Genomic DNA, 22095 nt, shown 5'->3' with positions numbered 1-22095 from the left:
GACATTTACACACTGCATTTTACTACAGAAAACATGTTCATATAGCGCAGAACATCTTTTTTACCAAGCTCCAAAGCCACCGATAATATCCATATTTCCCTCATTTTGTCCCTTGGTGGCCAAGCATGGATTATATGTTAAAGGATTTACAACAGCCAGTGTGTCCAAGTAATTTTAGTTTTCTGGCACGTGTTGAAGACAAAACAGCTGAAAGAATTAAAGACATACTTTTCTATTTACTGGCAGAACACTGCCACGTTTTCTCTTTTTTTTTTCACCCTTTTTTCCATATCTGATAGCCTTAAGCTTGTCTGTTGTACAAGTTTTTTGTTTCTTAAGCATGTTGCACACAAACCTAAATTCACATTTAACTAGACAAAGTTTAAGGTTCATTGCCAGTACATAAACATGTTTCAAGAACTGTTGCCAAAATTAAAGATGGTCAGCGATCATTTCAACAGTAATCACATTTTCAAACTTTAACTGTGACTCATCCTGTTCTGTGTGTGACTAGCGGCCATATAGGCCTCTTACTCACTTTTTCCACTTTCATTGTCCAGCTTCCCCCCCCCCCTAAAACATGTCTTACACAACCTTGCGGCCCTGGGCATGTTTTGTGACGGATTAAGTGAAGACTGATGTATTCAAAGGCCTACTTGCCAAATAAAAAGTTGTTAATACATGCTGGGGTTTCGCTCACACCTTTAATTTGAATTATATCTATTCTGTAGTAAAGGAAAAAGATAAAGCTACAGGGGACGTTTTGATGGAATCGGTCCAGGTTAAAGGGGATTTGACATTTGTTGACTTAGTCATTGTGCATTCCTTGTTCAACTTTCGGTCTATCAGTCAAATAAGAGCAACTTACTGCGTCATGCTACCTAATACCAGTCTTAAAAAAATGTCCATCATGCTGTTGCCATACTGTCTTAAAAACAAAACTAATGCTGCGTTCAAGATGGAAAAAAACCACACATTCCGAACACAGGCTCATTCAGCTTGGAATGAACAAATAAATGAGTCAAGTTTTTATTTGACCAAAAACTTCAAATAAGCATTTCACCTTTAGGAAAGATTAAAATCTAAAATGAATTCCAGTCATTCTTTACAATTTCAGAGAAATTACTCACAATTGCCTTTATAACACTGCACATAGCAGTATTCTCAAATGCATGCAAACGGTACGTTTTCAGAAACTTTTCCACATTTTGTTGAGTTTCAGACACATCCTAAACAACATAACACAGATTTAATTTTCTCTCATCAAGCTACAATGACAATGACAAACAGACTCACTTATCCCACTTACATAAGTAGTTAGACCCATCAATTGATATTTGATTAAAGCCCCTTTGGCAGCAATCGCAGACTCAAGTGTTCTCAGGAATTATCCTACAAGTTTGTAGGATCCTTCCCTTTGGAAATGAGTCCTATTTTTGGCAGGAATAATGCTCAGCCAGACCGGGTGAAGAGCATCAGTTCATAGCTATCTTTTGGCATCAGAGCTGTGTTGTGCGATCCAGGACTTTCACAGGGTTGTTTTGTTCATGTTGTTGTCTTGTTAAAATGCAAACTTTCATCCCAGATTAAAACTCTATGTGCAATGGGAAAGGTTTATACTAAAGACTGCTCTATACTTTTCATCTTACCTTTTCCTCTGTTCAACTAGTTTCCCAGTCTCTGTTATAGAAAATCTTTGCCCTCAAAATGATGCTGCCATTGCTATGTTTGACTATAAGGATGGCATTTATGAAGTGAAGTATGAAGCGCTTATTTCGCCAACTGTGACCAAAGGGCTTTATGAGTATGTGTGTGGTTGTGGCTTGTATCTTAAAAGTACTGAGTGGTTAACTAGACTAGAAAGAGTATAGTTCAACCTTGGTTTTGTCAGACCAAAGAATTTAGCTTCTCGTTGTCATTCAGCTGTCTAACAAAACACTCAAAACTAACTTTCACACTTTGTGAAAACTGATGAGCCCAAATGCACTGCATGTAAAATCTTTGATCCACAGTGGATATTTAGTTTTATTAGGTTCCTTAAGCACTTATTAGCTCTGCCATCCAAAATAGGTGATAAATCCTCTGATCTAGATATGACCCATTTTTTTGTGTATGCATTGTTTATGCTGTAATATTCAACAATTACTTAAACATTAATTACAATACAGTATGAACTTGTGATATTTGATCTTGATCACTTTTTTGGTGTGTAGGAAGTAAAAGTAAAAGTATAAAGTAGAGGTTTTAAAGTTTTGTGTTGCCACTGAATTCATCCTTCCTTGGTATCCGTAACGAATGCGTCATTTCTTTGGATTTGTTTCACTGTTGTGGACTTATTTGTTTTCCAGGTTTCAAGTGTTGGGTAGATTTTTTCATTATGATTTTGAGTATGAATAGAAAAACATTGATATTATCTGTCCACCTGATCATATTCAGGATGGTCCAAAAAGCCGGTCCTTTGGAAACAATTTGTAGTTCACACTTTGGAAAATGCATGACCACGTATGTGTCCCACTGTTCTACATCACAGCCAGGGTAGCTACTTATGCTAACTGTGTCACGTTTCAAGTGGTTTTGTGAGTGCTTCAGTAAAGACAGCTCTCCGGACAGACCATTGCTTTTACTTGCTATTTAAATCATAAGGTTTTTGTGACCTCTGGATAATTTGAACCCTTTAAAATGCTAAACAAATTTGCAGATTTACTTGTAAGAATAAGAAACCAATGATTTCGCTGTACTAATTTAAACATAGTCTGAGCAGACAAAACAGTTTGAGGTAGTTTTATCTGAGCCAAATCAGAAAATACCAGACATCTTCTGTGATTAAGCACAATTGAACTTCCACCCACTGACACTGTTCCTAAGTTTTACCACTTGGAAGAAATGCAGGGGAACACATTCTGGGTAAACACTTGCTATCTATGGGCTGTTTCCGTTTTGGCTGTGTGTGGTGGGTATTCATTAGAGCTTGGCAAGTCTCTTCCACTCCAACAGTTTCATCCCACACTGTGAGCTCACGGGCACGCCCACAGGGATGTGTACAGTCACACCTACATATGATATCTCCAAAATTCTTTTCCATGAAACCATCCCACCTTGATCCCATTTCACAGCCCTGGAGCCATTTTCCACTTGGATAAGACTGTGACCTGTGAAGCTTCATTGCTGCCCCACCACTTCCTGTAGACTTATGTTTCACCAAGGTGCGCAGTACATGTTGTAAATCCTATATGTCACAGAAACACCAGTGATCATAAAACACATGCGTTCCTGGCTGAAGAGCAGGAATCCACATGTTGTGTCTCGAGCATAAACGGCCTATTTTTAGACAGACGACCCCACTTTTTTTGACCGCAAGTCATCCCAGCATGCAGGCGCCTCTGTGTTCCCTCATCTTTCCAGAAGACTTTCATCTCAGTCACACACTCACTCCGTTTCCCCATTTTTCCTCCCCGTCCACAAGCCTGCATGCTAGTGTGATTCAAGCAGTCACCAAACACTGATTTTCGCTGAAAAAAGCCAAATATATCCTGGGCAAGAAGTGAACTGAAGCAAGTCTCTGTATTCACTCAGTGGTGGGAAAACAGAGACAGAGTAAAGAGGCCAGAGGTTAAATGCTCTGCCGTAAACTTTAACGTTCAGCAAACCAGGGTTGTCATGATTTCTAAGAAATTTGGGTAAAGGTAAAAAAAATGTAACGCCTTCTTGGAAATGCTTTGATCGATACTGACCTGATTGCAAACGGCTCATTGTTACATAGAGTACATAGCTGACATACAATATGGGAAATAAAAGATTGGTTTACCATAAAACCAGATGCTCCAATGTTTTTTTTAATCAAATAAAAAGGTCAAAAAGAAAAAAAGACTGCTGGTGCACCAGGTCAAATTTTGGTTTTGGTCTGATTTGATAGCAATTGCAATGACCCTTTAAACTTCTTAGGAGAGTTCACTTGGTTTAATCTTAAAATAAAAGACCCAGAAAAATGAATAGAGCTAGGCCCATAAAACATTTCTTAGAGTTGAATATTCTACTTTATTTTCATCTACTTTCATCTAACAGCTAACATATTTTACACATTTACTCTTTACTTTTCATTTGTTTTCTGTCCAGAGAAACTTTGTATCTCTGAATGTTTTGTCTTTTAATGCTAGTTTGTTCCTATTGATCCATCAGTAATAACAATCTAATAAGTTAATATATGATATGATGTTAGTGATAGGGCACATTTGTGAGTTTTGAGAATTTAAGCACATAGATCACTTTTTCAAAGCAGATTGAAATATTCGTGTCAGTTTATGCTTTTAGATTATATTCCATCCATCATTGGATTCACTTTCAAGTTCATGTGTACTTTTGCTGGGTCGTTTTTTGTAATAAAGACGCATAGACACACATATCCTTCAGCATTCGTCTCTCTGTCCCAGACCAGTACACTTTGTTCTTTGCTCATTGAGCCCTCTGGTGGCTAAATTATTAATAACAAAATATGAAGCACAACTCCAACTTTAAGGTACTCTGATGTCCTAAAAAGGGGTCTGGAGTTATTACATACATGTAGGTGACCTGGAATAAAGACAAATTAAGTGCTGTATGTGCTTTTAAGAATCCACTGATTATTTTGTGTTTTGGCTCTAATGGGTTCATTAACCATTATATTAAATCTCATATTAAATCAAATATACTCATACATTTTCAGACAATGATAGTTGACTGGAACTAAGTTTATATAATTCGGACTATTAAGACTTTTATTTGACCGGAAACGACCAAGTCTTGGCTTCGGCGCGCGGATGAAATATTTATCCGGTGATGGAAATTCAGCTCAGGAATGCTTTTTTTTCTTCTCCCCTCTTGTGCGTCTCGGATGTTACTCTGACTGGCTGTGAGGTAAGAAAACAAGTCCGTCCCTTTCTCCTGCAGACATCTCATTGGTCCTGATAGGATCTCAGGAATGTCCTTGAATTGTTTAAATAGCACTTAAGACAGAAGCCTAAGTCAGTTGAATGAGTGGAGGCATCGGAATAAATAATATAAAAAAAGGAAGTCCACAGAAACGTTGCTTCTATTAACTGAACTTCTATAAGAGATACGGGATAATCCTTGAGGCAAAGGAGCGTTTTTCTTCATTTTTTAAATCTTCTTTTTTCCAGAAGACTCAGTTTTCATTTTAAAGGTTTGTTCACAGCTTTCCTTTTCATGTTGCTCTTTAGTTGCCCAGTTTTGATGTACATGTGTTTAGTAACTGTTCTTCTTTGGTTACAATAGGGGCTCACTTGAGATTTGGAAATGATGCTGTGTGGCATCTTTTTCCTGTTGATGCTTTGGAGTTGTGAAGGCGCGAGACTGGCAGGTGAGGATGGAAAATGATTAATCGAGACGATTGCCCGTCAAAACCCTCTAACTTCTTCAATAGAAATATATATATTACTGCAAAGGCTTTCATGCTGATTGTAGTTTTTAGAATTTGATTTCCTCACCAATATTTCAATTGTAGAATGATGCAGGCTATTCACTTTTTTTAGCTCATTCATTTTGTAGTTTTTTTATTGTCTGTTGTTTTTTGTCCATGCATTCTGTCGTTAAGTAACCGGCAATTTTCTTTCTTTGTTTTCTTTGACCGCAGAGAGTCGCGATGATAACAGCGTGTATGACTTATTTGAATTGGCCCGGGTGAACAAGAGAGGCCACGGAGTGGCCCTGGTGAAAGGCGCAGACCCCTACAGTCCCGCGTACAAGGTCCTGAACGCAGAATTGATCCCCGCCGTGTCCGAGAGCTCCCTCCGGGACCTCCTCGACTCCATCCAGGCCGAACGGGGCTTCCTCCTCCTGGTCAACCTGAAGCAGTTCAAGAAAACCAGAGGCAGCCTGTTGACCATTGAGAAGGCCGACGGATCTGGACCCGTTTTCGAGATAATTTCCAACGGGAAGGCCAACACCCTGGATGTGGTTTACTCCACTGAGAACCAGCAACAAGTTGTGTCCATTGAGGATGCGGGTTTGGCCACTGGACACTGGAGGAACCTCACGCTGTTCGTTCAGGAGGACAGGGTCCAACTTTTTGTCGGCTGCGAAGAGATCAATGTGGCTGAGTTGGATGTGCACATCCAGACTCTGCTGTCCCGGGAGGTGGCAGACATAGCCAAACTCAGGATCGGAAAGGGAGCTGTGAAGGACAAATTTATGGTAAGAAGTGTTTTGGCTTCAATGGGTTTCCATTAAGGATGACAGATGGCACATTTAATTTTATCAAAGAAAAGCTGTTAAAAGATATTAAATGTTTAAAACTTTCAGCATCTCTAACTTTTTTTTATTTTCCTTTTTAAAGGGCGTGCTTCAGAATGTGCACTTTGTATTTGGTACCACTCTGGATGCCATACTGAGAAATAAGGGATGTCAAAGTGGAGGTGAGTCTTTAAAAAAAATTATGAAAAAGACTGGAAAAAGTGCCTGATTGTGTCACTGTAAGTAGAAAATCCTCTCACCTCTATTCTACCCTACAGCAGCCCTAACTGATGTCATGACCCTGGACAACCCTGTCAATGGCTCCAGCCCTGCTATTAGGACCGACTACACTGGCCACAAATCCAAAGGTGAGACCTCTTCTCCCTTCAGTCTTTTCTGTATCTGTGTTATACTAATAAGCTGTCATCTTTAAGAGTTGTGTTAATTCATTTGACTCCTCTCATTCAGCTCTGCAGTCTGTCTGTGGCTTCTCCTGTGAGGACATCGCCAGCATGTTTAAGGAGCTCAGGGGACTCAATGTGATTGTTGAAAAGCTGTCGAAAGAACTCCAAAAAGTGGTAAGCTCAAAGGACCGTCAAGTCCTGCTCTTTGTTTGCTCCCTCTTTTCCTCTCCACTCCATCTCTACTTCTGTTTCCAGTTAATGCATTCCCAGCACTTAGCCACTTGTCGCTGTAATGGTTGTCCCCAGCCAAGTTCTTAATGAGACCCATGTGAATACACAAATATGTTTGGCCGTCGGTCACATTTGCACTGCTTCAATAGATTCCAGCAATGTCTTAATCACGGTGCCGGTCGGTGATTCATTTGTATTGGAACCTTGGCAAAGTGAAAGTTTTCTGTCGTCTGTCCTGAGCAACCCCCTTCTCACTCTCTCGATCTCTTTTCTCCCAGTCTACAGATAGCCAGTTACTGAAAAATCAAATGAACATCCACGGTGGAGTCTGCATCCATAATGGCATTGTGCACAAGGACAAAGATGAATGGACGGTAGATGGCTGCACCGAGTGCACCTGTCAGGTGAGCGTCAACACACCTGCAGGAATGTAACCTTTAAACACGCCAGGGATCAGCTGAGGAAGGACATAGTGTTACTTCCTCTTTGTCTGCTGCAGTGAAGTGATAATAGTGTTTACATTAGCACCTCTCTTCATAATCACCATCTCCTGTCTGAAAGCCATCAACACTCTGTCTGAAACTATCAGCCAAGCAGCATGGGACTCCTTTACTTCTAGCCTTTTAGTGACGGGTGCTCATGCACTGTGTTATTAGTTGGCTGTTGGTGGGAGAGTATTAGAGAGGATTACTGCAGGTTTTCTACTAACATAGCAGGGGTGTCATATCCCTTATAAGACTGCTCCTTTCTGAAATAGATCAATTAGACTTGAAACAGGATTAGCAAAGTTATTCTTTTTACTCCTGTACTCATTAAACTGTTCCTCTGTCCAGAACTCTGCTACTGTGTGTCGTAAAATCTCCTGCCCTCTGATCCCATGTGCTAACGCCACCGTGCCTGATGGGGAATGCTGCCCTCGCTGTGCACCACGTAAGTTTCTTTATTTAATCTCATGAACCCAGTCTAATTATCTTTCTTATCAACTTGATAACTATCCCCATACTTCCTGTTGGTCCACTATAGCGGGTGACAGTGCAGAGGATGGTTGGTCCCACTGGTCTGACTGGACCCATTGTTCGGTGACTTGTGGTCGCGGCATCCAGCAGCGTGGACGCTCCTGTGACCGCATCAACAGCAAGTGTGAAGGCACCTCTGTCCAGACCCGTGACTGCTACCCGCAGGAATGTGACAAGCGCTGTAAGTCACTAAACATTCGTAACACTGCTCATTTTCTTAGATTGAGATCATCGTGAATTAATTTTGCATGTGCTGCTCACAGTCAAACAGGATGGAGGTTGGAGCCACTGGTCGCCCTGGTCTTCTTGCTCTGTGACCTGTGGTGAAGGGGTCATGACACAAATCCGCCTCTGCAACTCCCCCACACCCCAGATGGGTGGAAGGGACTGCCAGGGAGAGGGACGTCACACCAAAGTCTGCCAAATGTCACCCTGTCCTAGTGAGTTAGATATCAGCACTAAAGCATTTGTGTCAGCATGTATGCATTGAGGGCAAAAATAATTATTATTGATTTCTACTTTTAAGTCAGCGGAGGTTGGGGACCTTGGTCACCATGGGACACCTGCTCTGTTACTTGCGGAGGAGGAATCCAAAGCCGCAAACGTCTCTGCACTGATCCTGCACCCAGATATGGTGGGAAGGACTGCGTTGGTGATGCTACTATGAATCAAGTTTGCAACAAACAGGACTGCCCTATTGGTTAGTGTCTCAGCTTTGCTAACAACTAAAACACACTATGCCACTCACAACAGATCACCTTTTTAAAATGCTTCTTTTTTGTGTCCTCAGATGGTTGTCTGTCCAACCCATGCTTCCCTGGCACAAAGTGCATCAGTTCCCCCGACGGCTCTTTCTCTTGTGGCAAGTGCCCACTTGGCTACACCGGTGATGGCATTACCTGCAAGGACATTGACGAATGCAAAGAGGTCCCAGATGCTTGCCATACTCATAATGGAGTCCATCGTTGTGAGAACACTGAGCCAGGCTACAACTGTCTCCCCTGCCCCGCACGTTTCTCTGGTCCCCAACCCTTTGCAAGAGGAGTGGAACAAGCTACTGCCAAAAAACAGGTTTGTATTGCTTGCTATTTGCTCTGTTATTGGTGAGTACAACAGCAGCTTGTATTAATTTAACCCTCTGTAATTTCCTTTAGGTTTGCACTCCCCGTAACCCTTGCCAGGATGGTAGCCACGACTGCCATAAAAATGCAAACTGCATCTACTTAGGCGTCTTCTCCGAATCCATGTTCCGCTGTGAGTGTAAGCCAGGGTATGCCGGGAATGGCCGGATTTGTGGAGAAGACACTGACTTGGACGGATGGCCTAACAATGACCTACTGTGTGTGGAGAACGCCACTTATCACTGCAAAAAGGTAGCCAGATCCCACATGGACAGAAACACCAAAAGCCAATAAAACCCATCTGCACTCCATTATTGTGATGATTACCTCCTCACCCTCTATTTTGTTCCTCTATAGGATAACTGCCCCAACCTCCCCAACTCTGGCCAGGAAGATCATGACAAAGATGGCCTGGGTGATGAATGTGACCAGGATGATGACAATGATAGGATCCCCGATGATAGGGTGAGTAATCACTAAGTTTTTTTTTTAGCCTCAGACTGTGCTTTCCTCACAGACCACACATAGTAATCAGCTGTAGCCCTCCTTCCTCTGGGCAGTAGGAATGCAGAGTGCTAAGGTTTGTCTGTTTTCACCAGAGAGCTACAGTGGAAAGTCAGTGGTGCAGGAAAAATATAATATAGCTTCCACATAAAGCCAGAATTGAGGACAAGGTGGCTGGTTGCCCATAACTCTTAGTGTGGATTTGGAAAGCTGGGCAAGATAAATGCAGGGCTAAAAAATTGCCAGTTGGGATATCACATTACAGCCAAAGTAAGATTGAAAAAAAAACAAACAGAAAAATGGAAAAGCAAAAATTTGTTCCGAAGAGCAAAACTTCCTTCTGTCATGATCCACTTTAGTTAATAAAGTGACATTTGTTTCTGAAATTAGGACAACTGCCCAAGAGTCTACAACCCTGCCCAGTATGATGCAGACAGGGATGACGTTGGTGACCGCTGTGATAACTGTGTGTTTGAACCCAACACCGATCAAACTGACACTGACAACAATGGCGAGGGTGATGCCTGTGCTGTTGACATTGATGGTGATGGTAAGCAATCTCTGCCAGATTTATTCCAGGTCATGTCTTTGCTCAATCTCAACAAACATTTCCACAGCTGTGAACATAAATATGTTTTCACTCGACAGGCATTCTGAATGAGAACGACAACTGCCCGTATGTCTATAACGTGGACCAGAGAGACACAGACAGGGATGGGGTTGGAGATCACTGCGATAACTGCCCTCTGGAGCACAACCCAGATCAGGTAACAACAAATATTACCTTTCACCTTTACATTACAGCTGCCCTGATTGACACAGCCTAATCTGACATGAAAGATGGCGTTTCAAGTCCATAAACTGCTTGACAGCTTTCTCTTTTCGGTTCTTCCACCTTTGGAAAATTACAAATGAGTGATTTGCTGAGGACCAAGAACACTGACTACTTGTCTTAGGGGACATTGCTGGCATACCTGAAAACAAGGGGCTATATTTACATGGAGAATAGCACCATTCATATTAGGGCTGATGAAAAGCAGTGGAGGGGGGGTATTTGAAGTGAGAATAAGTGTCTTACAGTGCGAGGAGCCAGTTTTTGGGAAATCTCACCATAAAGGAATTCTGTTCTTCCACAGATTGACTCTGACTCAGATCGTGTAGGAGACAAATGCGACAACAACCAGGACATTGACGAGGATGGTCATCAGAACAACATGGACAACTGCCCCTACATCCCGAATGCCAACCAGGCAGACCATGACAAAGATGGCAAGGGCGACGCCTGCGACCATGATGATGACAACGATGGCATTCCTGACGACAAAGACAACTGCCGACTGGCTTATAACCCTGATCAAGTGGACTCTGATGGTGAGTCCTACAGAACACTGGAGCCACTCCCAAAGTGACTAAAATTTCACAGCTTCTTGTTCTCTGTGCTCATTTTTATGATTTCATGTTTATACTTTCCTCTCAGGTAATGGCCGTGGTGATGTGTGCAAAGACGATTTTGACCAAGACAATGTTCTGGACATCTTTGATGTGTGCCCTGAGAACTTTGCCATCAGTGAAACAGACTTCCGGAGGTTCCAGATGGTTCCCCTGGACCCCAAGGGCACCTCTCAGATTGACCCCAACTGGGTGGTGAGGCATCAGGGCAAGGAGCTGGTGCAAACTGTCAACTGTGACCCTGGCATCGCTGTTGGTATGTAGCATACAGAGAAATATCTCGGTGAAAATACATCAACATGAAACAGTGGCAATTCTAAACCATCTCTCATTACAATTCAGGTTACGATGAGTTCAGCGCTGTGGATTTCAGTGGAACGTTCTTCATCAACACTGACAGAGATGACGACTACGCCGGGTTTGTGTTTGGCTACCAGTCCAGCTCCCGCTTCTACACCGTGATGTGGAAACAGATCACACAGACCTACTGGTCCCACACACCCACGAGAGCTCAAGGCTACTCTGGCTTGTCAATCAAAGTGGTCAACTCTACCACAGGGCCTGGTGAGCACCTGAGGAATGCCCTGTGGCACACCGGAGACACCCCATCACAGGTGAGTGCAGATGAGTTGACTCAGGGGTATGGACATATGGAGATAAAGTATGTCGCTTTTCTCATTTTAACCTCTGCAATTCTTTATTTTTAGGTCCGCACTCTGTGGCACGACCCCAAGAACATTGGCTGGAAGGACTTCACTGCTTACAGGTGGCATCTGACCCACAGACCCAAAACTGGACTTATTAGGTCAGTCTGATACCTCATTCAACTGCAAACATGCATAACTCATATCAATACGGCATTGAGCTTATGTGATTGTGTTTACCTTTTAGAGTGGTCATGTATGAAGGAAAGAGAATCATGGCTGACTCTGGAAACATCTATGACAAGACATATGCTGGTGGGCGACTAGGCTTGTACGTCTTCTCTCAGGAGATGGTGTACTTCTCAGATCTCAAATATGAATGTAGAGGTAAGCACATGCATCATAGTTAAGTTGCTTCAAAAAAGAGTTGTCATCACTTTAGACCTGTTTTTAACTTTTGTTCTGTCTGTAATTGCTTTCAGATACATAATTGCACAGAAGAGCCTTCCAGAAGAATGTATCACTACAAATCTACAATACAAAACCTGGATCAATTTCTTTTTAACTTTATCCTTTGAGAAATGCACATCGAAGGTATGTCGAGCAAGTGAGCTAACATGAGGTTAAACTGACCTCAGGACTTTAAGCCAAATGAAAGTTCAATGATAATTCTGCATCCGACTCAAATTGTGATCGCAGCTCTGCTCGGAAGAAATATGCTCTCTAAATCTGTCTGCCCTGAAAAAGGGCCGTTTTTTATTGCTTTTGCACACCTGAACTGTTCCTCTGTGGATGAGGCAGCAAAGGGAAGAGGGTTTTACATTTTTTTGTCTTATTTTTGAGCATTAACATATATCTGCTGTGGACCCGTTTTTCAGTATGGAGAAGCAGTAGGAGAACTTTCTTAGGCTGGGGTAAAAATCCCCTGTGAAGGAACTGTTGAGGGACCGTGGACAGTATGGACCGACTGTTACTATCAAAGAGAGTGAATGTTGTTTGTGTGTTTGTGCAAGTTTGCAACCCAACAAGAATAGCTATAAAGACAACCAAGTCAAAAATCAGTTTAAATACCTCTGACGACCTATCACACCAGTCGTTACAGACGTGTACATATGAGGTCTTGTCTGTTGTAGGATCGTAGGGCTGGCCCAAAACATTAGTCTTCTCAGGAAAGAGCGTTAACAGGAGAGCAGAAAATTCAGGACAGCACAGGGCCCCAAAGCAGGCATACTACACACTGCTTTGGAACAGTAATTATCAGCAAATTTTATTTTAATATCAGGGGACGTAAACAGTGAGGGCCAGTCTGTTTCCGTAGATGAGGTTTTATTTGTTTGTTCATCATGGAGGTTTTAATTCTAGCTCACCTCTGCATCTTGCCGTCGTTAGATGTTATCAGCAACCCATTACAATAAACTGAAATCATCATCCAGTAAATGTACAGAATCACTTCTAATTGGGACAGCAAAATATCAAAGTATTCTGCCTCTGCACAGTGTGCATGACTGGTATGCTTGAGCTTGAGTGTTCATTTCTGACAAAGGGGGTAAAAAAGGAAACCCTTTATGTACAAATATTACCTCATTAATTCTTTTTGTATTGAGTCCAGCAATACACAAGAATCACTTGTCTTAGCAACAGAGTATACATCGGTTGGCTTCATATTTTTTAGCAAGACTTTGGTATCATTCATATTCTGTATATAAGATATTTTTGTAGCAAAGGAAGCCCAAACAGGAAAGGATTAAAGATATGTTGTCTTGACTATGTTTTACGATATGTATTTCCTGTGCTGTTTTGATAAATTATTTTGTTTGTTTTTTGTCATTTGTGTAGATATATGCTATTTAAGTAATTTATCTAGAAGCGTAGCCTCTTATGGAAGCGCTTCTATTTGTATAAACTTTTTTGCACACTGACATGAGGATGTCTTTGTTATTTTGGTATTTGAATGTGGCCTTTTTTAATTATTAGAGACGCTTTTCTATAAACATTTGTACAATAGTTCCTACCCAAAGTGCTGTTTATACTCCTACCTGTCTTTTTGTAATGTCAAGTGAACAATAAACTCTTCAGGAAAAAAAAAAGATTAAGAGCTTCTTGGTGTCATTATGGGCAAACAAACAGTTAAATAGTTTAAGCTTCCTATCTTCTCTCAGGGGTTTTTGAGCTTCACGTGTGCTATCATTAAGGTTGTATCCCTGAAAATACAAAGGGAGCAGAGCCACGCTGAGTCAAGCAACTGGAATCCATTAGTTATTCTACTGAAACCTTGAAGAAAGGGAGTAAACTTGGGAGAAAAACTCAACATGATGTATAGTCCACTTAAGCATACATATGCATCCGATCACACATTATCCAAGCATCTCCTTAAAACTTCAAACAACAGCACTCCCTGTGAGAGGTAGACAAAAGAAATTCTGCACTGTAGAGGGATAAATTCACAAAGTTTGTGGAAGTAATCTTCAGTTAAGCCTCTTCTCTCTTTTTCCCAGTAAGAATAAGCATTGAAATGCCACAATTTTGACATATAACAAAATAAATGAGTGGCTACCCTTGCTGTACAATCTGGCTCCAGTATATCATCTGAGAACAGAATTCAAACAGCTTATTTAAGTTATTTTAGTGTCAGACAGAGCCGTTATCTAAAACCCAGACAGTCTCAGTTTGCTGCCGTTCTCTTTACATTAGAAGTGACCTCATTCTTACCACAATGAGCTCATTGGGTTTCCATTACCCTATGTGAGCAGTAAACAGTATCTTCCATTCTGAGAACTCATTGTGTAGGTTGTGTACATGGTATTTGTAAAACAGACAAAAATACAACACATGCTATAATTAAATTGTTTGCTCCATTTTGTTCAGTCTGTCTGAAAAGCGATTGCTTGTGTTCTCTGAGGCTTTGTAGATAGTGCAACACTGGTAGCAGGGCTCCCAGTAGGACTTGTCCTGTTCATCTAGTTGATATGTTTTGAGTAAGGAGGAATGTGGGGTAATTCCTGCCGTTAAGATGGGGTCAGAATTTGTGTGTGAGGTGAGGAGTGAGATGAGCATACCCCGAGGTGTCCAGTGCCAGGAGAGAGGAGAGGCAAGGCCTCTGGGCAGAGGTCAGCCAGGTGCAGGCCAAGCGAGCAGGAGCAAATTGGAATTGTGTCAACAGCTTCCACAAATCTCTCAAACAAACCAAATTACATCAATCTCAAAGCCAGCCATCTTTTGTTAATGGAATCCACTAATTTGAATTAAAATTAACCTCACACGGAGTCCAGTTTCACAAAATCTTACTAATTTGAGCGACTCTGAAGAGATCACCTATAGAGGCAGGAATGAGTGGAATGCACGGAGCTGCACTGAATGTGACTACCACTGTCATGGGACACGCATCATCCCTCTGCTGTGTTGAATGTCTGACCACACAGTACTAACACAGACATACTATACTTCATGGAAGAAGGCTTAACTTTAACACATGAAAGTATTCAGAGTTCACCCACCTCTTTCAGCTAATATTCATGTGTGCAGCAGAACATTCTGCAGCCACCACACCCCGTTATTAGACTTAATGACAGCAATTTTCTGTTCTCATCGATGATACTTAGGGTAATACAAAGGGTGGCCCTGCTGCTCCGTTTCCTCATGCAGAGAACAAACACAAATAAAGAAGCCAAATGCTGAAAGAATGAAGACCAATTAGTTTATGATAAGTTTATAATCCTCTTTATTAGAGAGAATAATTGTATCTTCATAAATATAAAAGCATTTCTGAGTGAATTCATAGTTACAACCCAGCAAGGATGTGTTCTGACAGCTGGACTTCAGATGGATAGGTCTTCGAGGGTCTCTTTGGTGTTGTTTCATTCATCTTATGGTCCTGGCTCCAGCTCTCTGTCAGCTCACATTCACTCAGTAGGCTGATTAATTCCTCCTCAGTAAGGGTGGGTGACTCATCCTGTAGGAAAACATAGATATGTGCATTATGTGTGTATTCTTTTCATTTTAAGGTCAAATTCAAATGTGTGTATGTGCAGATATACACTGCATCTGGCTGTCAGTGTCACACGATCAACATCATGTGAATCCACTACCACAAGCGACATCAGAACATTACTCAGCTGAACTTCCCTAAATTCCCCAACAATTTGTTTCCAACAAATTCAGTGGACGTAAAACTCAGTTTTTGACAAATCCAGATGATGTGTTGCATAAATACATGAGTTGACATAAATTTGGAACTTCGTGCTAATATGTCGCTCTGCTTTTGTCGTCCCCTGTGTTTATAGTTGGAAACTGCCTGGGAAAAAAATCAAAGAAAAAAAAATCACTTCCAGTTGGACGCAAGTATTGTTTTTCTACAGATAAGCCAGACTCCTCACATGCCATCCGCTTGGGACTACTCAGTTCAGAAATGAAAGCCAACCTTCTCAAACTAGGTTACGAGGAAATGTCAAGTAAAATGGTCCATATCTGTGCATGAGGATGATGTGTTTTCTGGACATTTCAAATTATTTGGCTGCACAAACCTGAAACTACAATATTGGGGCAACAAGGTGAGACCAATCTACCTGCGCATGAGTCTACACCAACAGATGCCTTCTCCTGGCATGAGAATACTGTACTCTTTTTAGACAGCTGTGAAGCAACAATCAATTTCTTTCAGTAAGATCAACTCATTATCTGTCGTGACACAACAGTTATGCCAAAACCATGTGCAGAGGAGCAAAAATGTTAAATCTTTCGGCCTGAATAGCATTCATTGTCATCATTCTCTCAGCATGTGTGTTTGTGTTTCAAGCTGTCATCCCACATTGAACAAAATGTCCCTGGCCTAAAAGTAAAGATGTCCTGACCCAGTTATGTTGCTACTAATCCTGATCTGAATCTTTTTGAAGTAATAAATGAATTTACTTGCCTTTTGTGGCAAGTAAATTCCTGTAAACAACCTGCAAATATAACACTGGCATTATTCCCTTACAAAGGTAATGAGGTGCTGGCAAACAGGCTCTATAGCTGAAGACTAATTAATTAATTAACTAATTACCAATATCAATCTGTAATTCAATGAAAATGATGTACACACAGATAAGAAAATAACCCAAACCTTTCTAAAAAAATGAGGTCTTCATGAAAATACGACACCCCGGTGTCGCTATGTACTCTGTGTCCTGGGAAAATATCACACCCATGCAGTTGTTTTCACCTATTCCCCACACCCCGCTGAGTAACTCAAGGCAAAAATCACATTCCTGTGTCTCATCTATCCCCTTTAGCTGAAGCTAATACTCTGCATCGATCATCTGTCGACCAGACCACCCTCCGAAACCCTCCAGCTCTTTGCCAGGAACCAGTTGCTGATAGATGTCTCCCCTATACAATCCCATCCACATTCAAAGTTGTATGGCAGGTTAGGCTGTGTCTTTGTTATGACTCTCACAAATGCCTAGATACACAGTATGATCTCCTGTCAAACATTCCAGCCTTCAATGAGTTTGTTTTTTGACTTTCACGTAGCAGGTCCTGGACATTTCCATGTGGACTTGACCCTCACCTCTGAATGGCAACAGGTGGACAAAAGAGAAAAGATTCCATATGTTCAGTAAGCATCGTCGTGCATACACATGAATACACAGTTCACGGAAACATAAGAGGAGAGAATTAATGCTACTGAAAAGACCCTGAAGAGAATTCTATTAAAAGATTTTGAATCACTAGGAGGCCAGCAGAACATTAACTGAAATACTGTGTTGAAATGCATTTTTTAGATTCTTGTGTTGGCCCTAAAACCTAACAAAGAGCAATGCATACTTATCAATGTGCTGTTAACAGCTTCTCTAAATATTTATTTTCCTTTTAAATTTCTTACATGGTTACATTTCATTAAATGTTAATGATCCAATATTTCACCCATCATCAATTACGAAAAACAAAGTTGAAAACTCACTTCGGTGTCCATTGAGACTTTTTATTTTCCTCTCCCATTAATCATGTATATAAAACTGTGAATAACTTATTTTTTTAAAATACTTCAATTTTGGGCAAAGGTGCCAAATTTCCTAAGTACTTTTCCTTAGATTTGACTGCGACTTCTCCATATGTGTTTTTCAGATACTTGCAGTTATGATTCTTTCCCCATTCATTTAGGTGGAGACCTGATCTGGTTAACTCACAATGACCTCCTGGAGGTGTTTCCAAGAAGTCTGCCAAGTGATGAGGCTTACCTTGAGGGGTTTTGGTGTACATTCCCTTCTGTTTTATCATTGATTCTCATCAATCAGGTGCAGTTGACATACTCAGAGACAAAAGGAATTAATTTGAAAAGGCAAATGTAACATCAATTTTTACGGACATAAGTGATTCATTACTGAAGCAGGAGATGTCAAAACCAAAAAGATCACAAGTTAGTGAGAGGAATGTGAGCACTTTCAGTGCATGTGAGTTGGACAATAAAAAATAATCTGCTGGCTGGAGTACTAATGATAGAAATGCTTTTAACTAATACCAGCCGTCTTGGAGATGGAGATCAGCCATATTTTCCACAAAAGAGAAGAGAAAAAGACATAATAAAGAGAAAAAGGTTTTTTTATAGCTGTGACAAAATGCTACAACTCTTTAAAAGTGGCTGACCTTAGGGGTCCTCGACAACAGGAGGGCCAAAGGTGTCTGTGGTGACTAATATGTGCTTTCCTGCCTGTCTACTAGGTATTTTGCCAATTAAAAGTTAAGTTGCATCAATTTTTCTTGGTTATTAGCTACAGATGGTCGGTCCAGTTGGTCCACACTATTTTTGGTAGAAAATTCATGACAAATTTTTTAAAGGTACCTCCACAGGGTATGCTTCATTCACTGGGTTATCAGTGAAGCAGGAACAACCATGTTGAGCTTGGTTGGAAGCGTGTAAAGAGAGTGATTCCAGACGGATGCGGATAAAAGAGACAAAAAAGATAAAGGCTCTGTTGCTTAAGCAGTCCAGCACAATGCAATAAAGATATAAATGCACGAATCTGCATTTCTATAGACACCTGGGAATAGCAGCTTTGCAAGTTGTTACACTTGAGGCAGGTGTTACTGTTGTTACAACCATATTGTAAATTATTTGGTATAAAAATAAAAAATTGAAGCTGAAAGAGGAATTGATTCACTTAACTGTGATAGTTGCTTTCAGGGACATATGAGTATGGTTTCCTTGATAGTTTATGAAATTTCTCTTGAATTTACAGAATACTCTTGAAATTATATCCTTTAAAGGATGTGTACTTTTTCGAGTAGTTGCTTTCTAATATCATTATTGCTTTTTCAGAGGTCATTCACTTCTCGGCATCATCTCCAATGTGGAATTAAGCTAGACAATAAAACACATTTTAAAACACAAGGACCATTTTTCCATTTTGGTACCTAAAGCCACTCCATCCATCAATCCATTTTCTATAACTGCTTAATCAAATTGAGGGTCATGAGAGGGATAGAGCCAATCCCAGCTATTCTCCTTGTGTGTTAAAAAATGCACCGAAATTGTAGCAAGTTCAATGTGTTGTGTGCCCTCCAGGCAGGGGATTCTAGTTTCTCAACCAACAAAAAATGGCAACATATGGTAAACATATGGTAAAAATTCTCTTCACCGTCCCTTTCACACCAGAGAAGGAATCTTACAAAGACAGAGCTGTTTGGCCCATCAGCTATCGGCTTTGTAGTGGACTACCATCTCGGCACAGCTCAACACACTGCTGCTGAACACACACATGATGCCGGACCAGTTTAGCACAAGTGTGGGCTGCTCAGCTTTCAAGGTCTCTGACTTCAGTCACATACCTGAGCTCTATCAGCCACAGACCCAGAGGCCAGCTCTCTCCTAATACAAGAAGGAATTCTATTCATTACACACCCATTCAGATAACTCATGAGGCAAGCTGTTGTTATAATATACTGTGGAATATATTGTGAATGAATCATGACAAATGTCAGATAATGTGGATCAATGGGTGTAACCCATCTTTCAGTGGATTAAGTCAGTCTATTACCCCACTATTTTACCCATGCCACCGCACACATGTACTGCTTAACTGAAAAGAGAGCGCTGCAACACATCCTCAGTGTCTGTACACCTCATCTTTGCCATGTTCATGAAATATGTCTGTGGTTGGTTTGGGTGTTTTTTAAGCTAAAAACATTTTTGAAACATGAGTTCTTTAAAACATTCAACATTATAAATAATTTCCATTTCTCAATAAATGATGTACATATACATGATTTGCTTATTACCCTGCACAGTTAGTGTCAGATCAGCATATCTACAATGCAAATTCATACAATTTATTTAAAGATGGACTTCGCCTTGTACTGAAGTCTCAGACTTGGTGTTTAGCCATCATTATCTTGGAATTGTGCTATCAGAAAGTGACATGAATGTGACAGTTATATCAATAATGCATACATCTAAGTTGTAGTACAGTTTACTGGTGCAATACTTTCAGAAATGGCACCAGGCAGTATTTTTTTTTTTTATTGACAATGACTCCTTTTTGGATTCAACTTCATGAGGCCCATTCAAGCGCACTGCATCTTTGCCATTTCGCTGTTAGCTTCATTTTTCAGCCTCAGAGGTCACCGCCTGTGTATTTCCAGCTTCAGTTAGCCTTGTGTTTTACTTATTGAAAGCATGGGTAGTCTTTTATTCATTCATCACAACACCTTGTATGGTTGTAAGAGAAGCTGGAGCGGCACATTTTAGACAGCAACTGTCAGAAATGGGAGCGTAAAGTTTACAGCCGGTCCTGTTGTTTCTCCTGCATCTGTTTGCAATGACGAACCTTGTTAATACATCACTCGAGGTCATATGCACAAAATGTTTGGCATTTAAGTGTTAAGTGGTGCTAGACTGGATAAGCTCTGCTGTCTGACCTAACTTACATTAAGCCTAACAACCAATCAGAGCAGAGCGAGCCTCCCATCAAAAAACATGTCAAAACTCATGAACTCAGAGGCCTCACTGGCAAGGTATGTTTGTGAGGACTCTTGTCAGGTTGCTAAATAAGACCATCTGTAGGCTCTTGGTTAACTACACAATTTCCTTATTCAGTCTTGTAAACTAAAGCAGAGGTTGGTGCACAGTGTTTTGCTCACATGAGGTCTTACCACTTTCTGAACTTGCTAACTTACAATAGATCCATCCAAATGTCAAATGCTGTAGAGTGATAAACTGAAAACTGTTTCAAGACATACAGGCTAAGACGTGCTCCACTCATTAAATCATGTATATTGACAGTGCCCAACACAAGCTCTCAAATGTCAGTCAAGGCCTGCAGAGGTAAATGCCTGTTGGAGGCTTCAAGCTCAAATGCTTTTACCATAAATATGTCCAATTATGCAATGTAATCCTCTTTCAGTGTCATTGCTGTAAAAAGTCAGAGGAACTGTTATGTCATTAATACTTGAAAATGATTAAAAATAGGTAAAAATAGGATCATAGAGAGTTCACAATACCAATATAGGTGTTGTTTACTGGGGTTGACTGCCTTCAGCTCACTTATCATGAATACTATCTCCATAACAACATTCAGCAAAGGACATAAATGGCAGCACCTTCATTCTTGGGGTTAATGTTTTAATTATATGCCCTCAGTAGGAATAGTGACATCGAGGAACCAGTTTATTGTTCAAACATTTTCATAAACTGTTCCTGTCTGTTAGGATATCATGTTGTGGCAAACAAGAGCAGACAGCATGACAGGCTGGTGGCAAATAGTTAGTAAAATAGATGGAATGAAAAAGAGAAGGTGATAAAAGCTGCTGAGAGAGAAATGGCTTCCTTTTTCCACACCTGCACCTTTCTGGCAAATCTGACCACTATTCTATAGAAAAAAGTTTAGAAACTGCAGAGTTGGCAGAACGATGCCAACTCAAATGTTCTTGAACAGTGAACCTCACAGATTTGTGCCAGCTGTGGCCTGCCATGGCCTTTGCCTTGAGAGAACTGTAAAACCTAACAACATTTTCGAGCTGAATTCGGTTTACAAGTTTAGTTTTTACATTGTCGATGCTGTTAGGTTACATTGCAGCAAAGAGCACTGCACAGACTAATGTCAGAGGAAGAATGAGTGTGATAGTGTGACCTAATTAGAACAAGTCTGTTGGAATGATACTGCTTGAAAGTAAAATCAGGGATTGTCCTTTCCTTTGCTGATGATGCAGGAATGCTGCCAAATAATGTTGCAGGAAGACTGGCCCCAGATCAGCTGTCAAGCATCATAATATTTGTTACATTTGAAAATGGTCCAGTTGAACTTGTCTTATCTCCTTCCTCTGGAAATGTTTATTTTACCAAACATCATTAACGCAGGACAAAGGGAGTCATCTAATGAAAGGTTTTATCGGGAAGGCCGATGCCTTGCTGCACAAATATTTAGAACAATGAAAATTGAAAGAGTGAGGCATGATTATTTTTTTGACTTAGAGGTGAATTTCACTGGAGAGGGGATTGTTTGAACTGAAAGATGGACGAAGGAGGAAT

At 40.8% G+C, this 22095-nt stretch overlaps 2 protein-coding genes across 3 annotated transcripts in view; one reads left to right on the top strand and one right to left on the bottom strand.

The window, feature by feature from the left end:
• Positions 1 to 5263: 5263 nt before the first annotated feature.
• On the top strand, positions 5264 to 13681 carry LOC140270019 (thrombospondin-1-like). 2 transcript variants are annotated; one of them, XM_072365087.1, is made up of 21 exons: positions 5264 to 5353; positions 5627 to 6186; positions 6329 to 6407; positions 6507 to 6593; positions 6694 to 6803; positions 7139 to 7264; positions 7694 to 7790; positions 7884 to 8057; positions 8140 to 8316; positions 8403 to 8576; positions 8667 to 8947; positions 9031 to 9249; positions 9355 to 9462; positions 9892 to 10051; positions 10150 to 10268; positions 10638 to 10872; positions 10979 to 11206; positions 11293 to 11564; positions 11658 to 11755; positions 11842 to 11981; positions 12077 to 13681. In XM_072365087.1, the coding sequence occupies exons 1-21, from the start codon at positions 5290 to 5292 to the stop codon at positions 12082 to 12084; spliced, it is 3516 nt and encodes a 1171-aa protein (XP_072221188.1). In that variant the 5' UTR covers positions 5264 to 5289; the 3' UTR covers positions 12085 to 13681. The 2 variants fall into 2 exon arrangements, with proteins under 2 accessions (XP_072221188.1, XP_072221187.1); XM_072365086.1 differs by having other exon boundaries at positions 6504 to 6593.
• Positions 13682 to 15327: 1646 nt separating this feature from the next.
• The window catches only part of fsip1 (fibrous sheath interacting protein 1), a 30044-nt gene continuing 23276 nt past the window's right edge, over positions 15328 to 22095 (bottom strand). The window contains exon 10 of the mRNA XM_072365695.1: positions 15328 to 15543. Coding sequence (XP_072221796.1) covers positions 15373 to 15543 — 171 coding nt within the window. The 3' untranslated portion in view covers positions 15328 to 15372. The remainder of the gene's footprint in view (positions 15544 to 22095) is intronic.

This window comes from Leuresthes tenuis, unplaced genomic scaffold (assembly GCF_036924035.1).
Source record: "Leuresthes tenuis unplaced genomic scaffold, fLeuTen1.0.hap1 SCAF_15, whole genome shotgun sequence".
Taxonomy (NCBI): Eukaryota; Metazoa; Chordata; class Actinopteri; order Atheriniformes; family Atherinopsidae; genus Leuresthes; species Leuresthes tenuis.
This window is presented reverse-complemented; position numbering and strand designations above follow the sequence as displayed.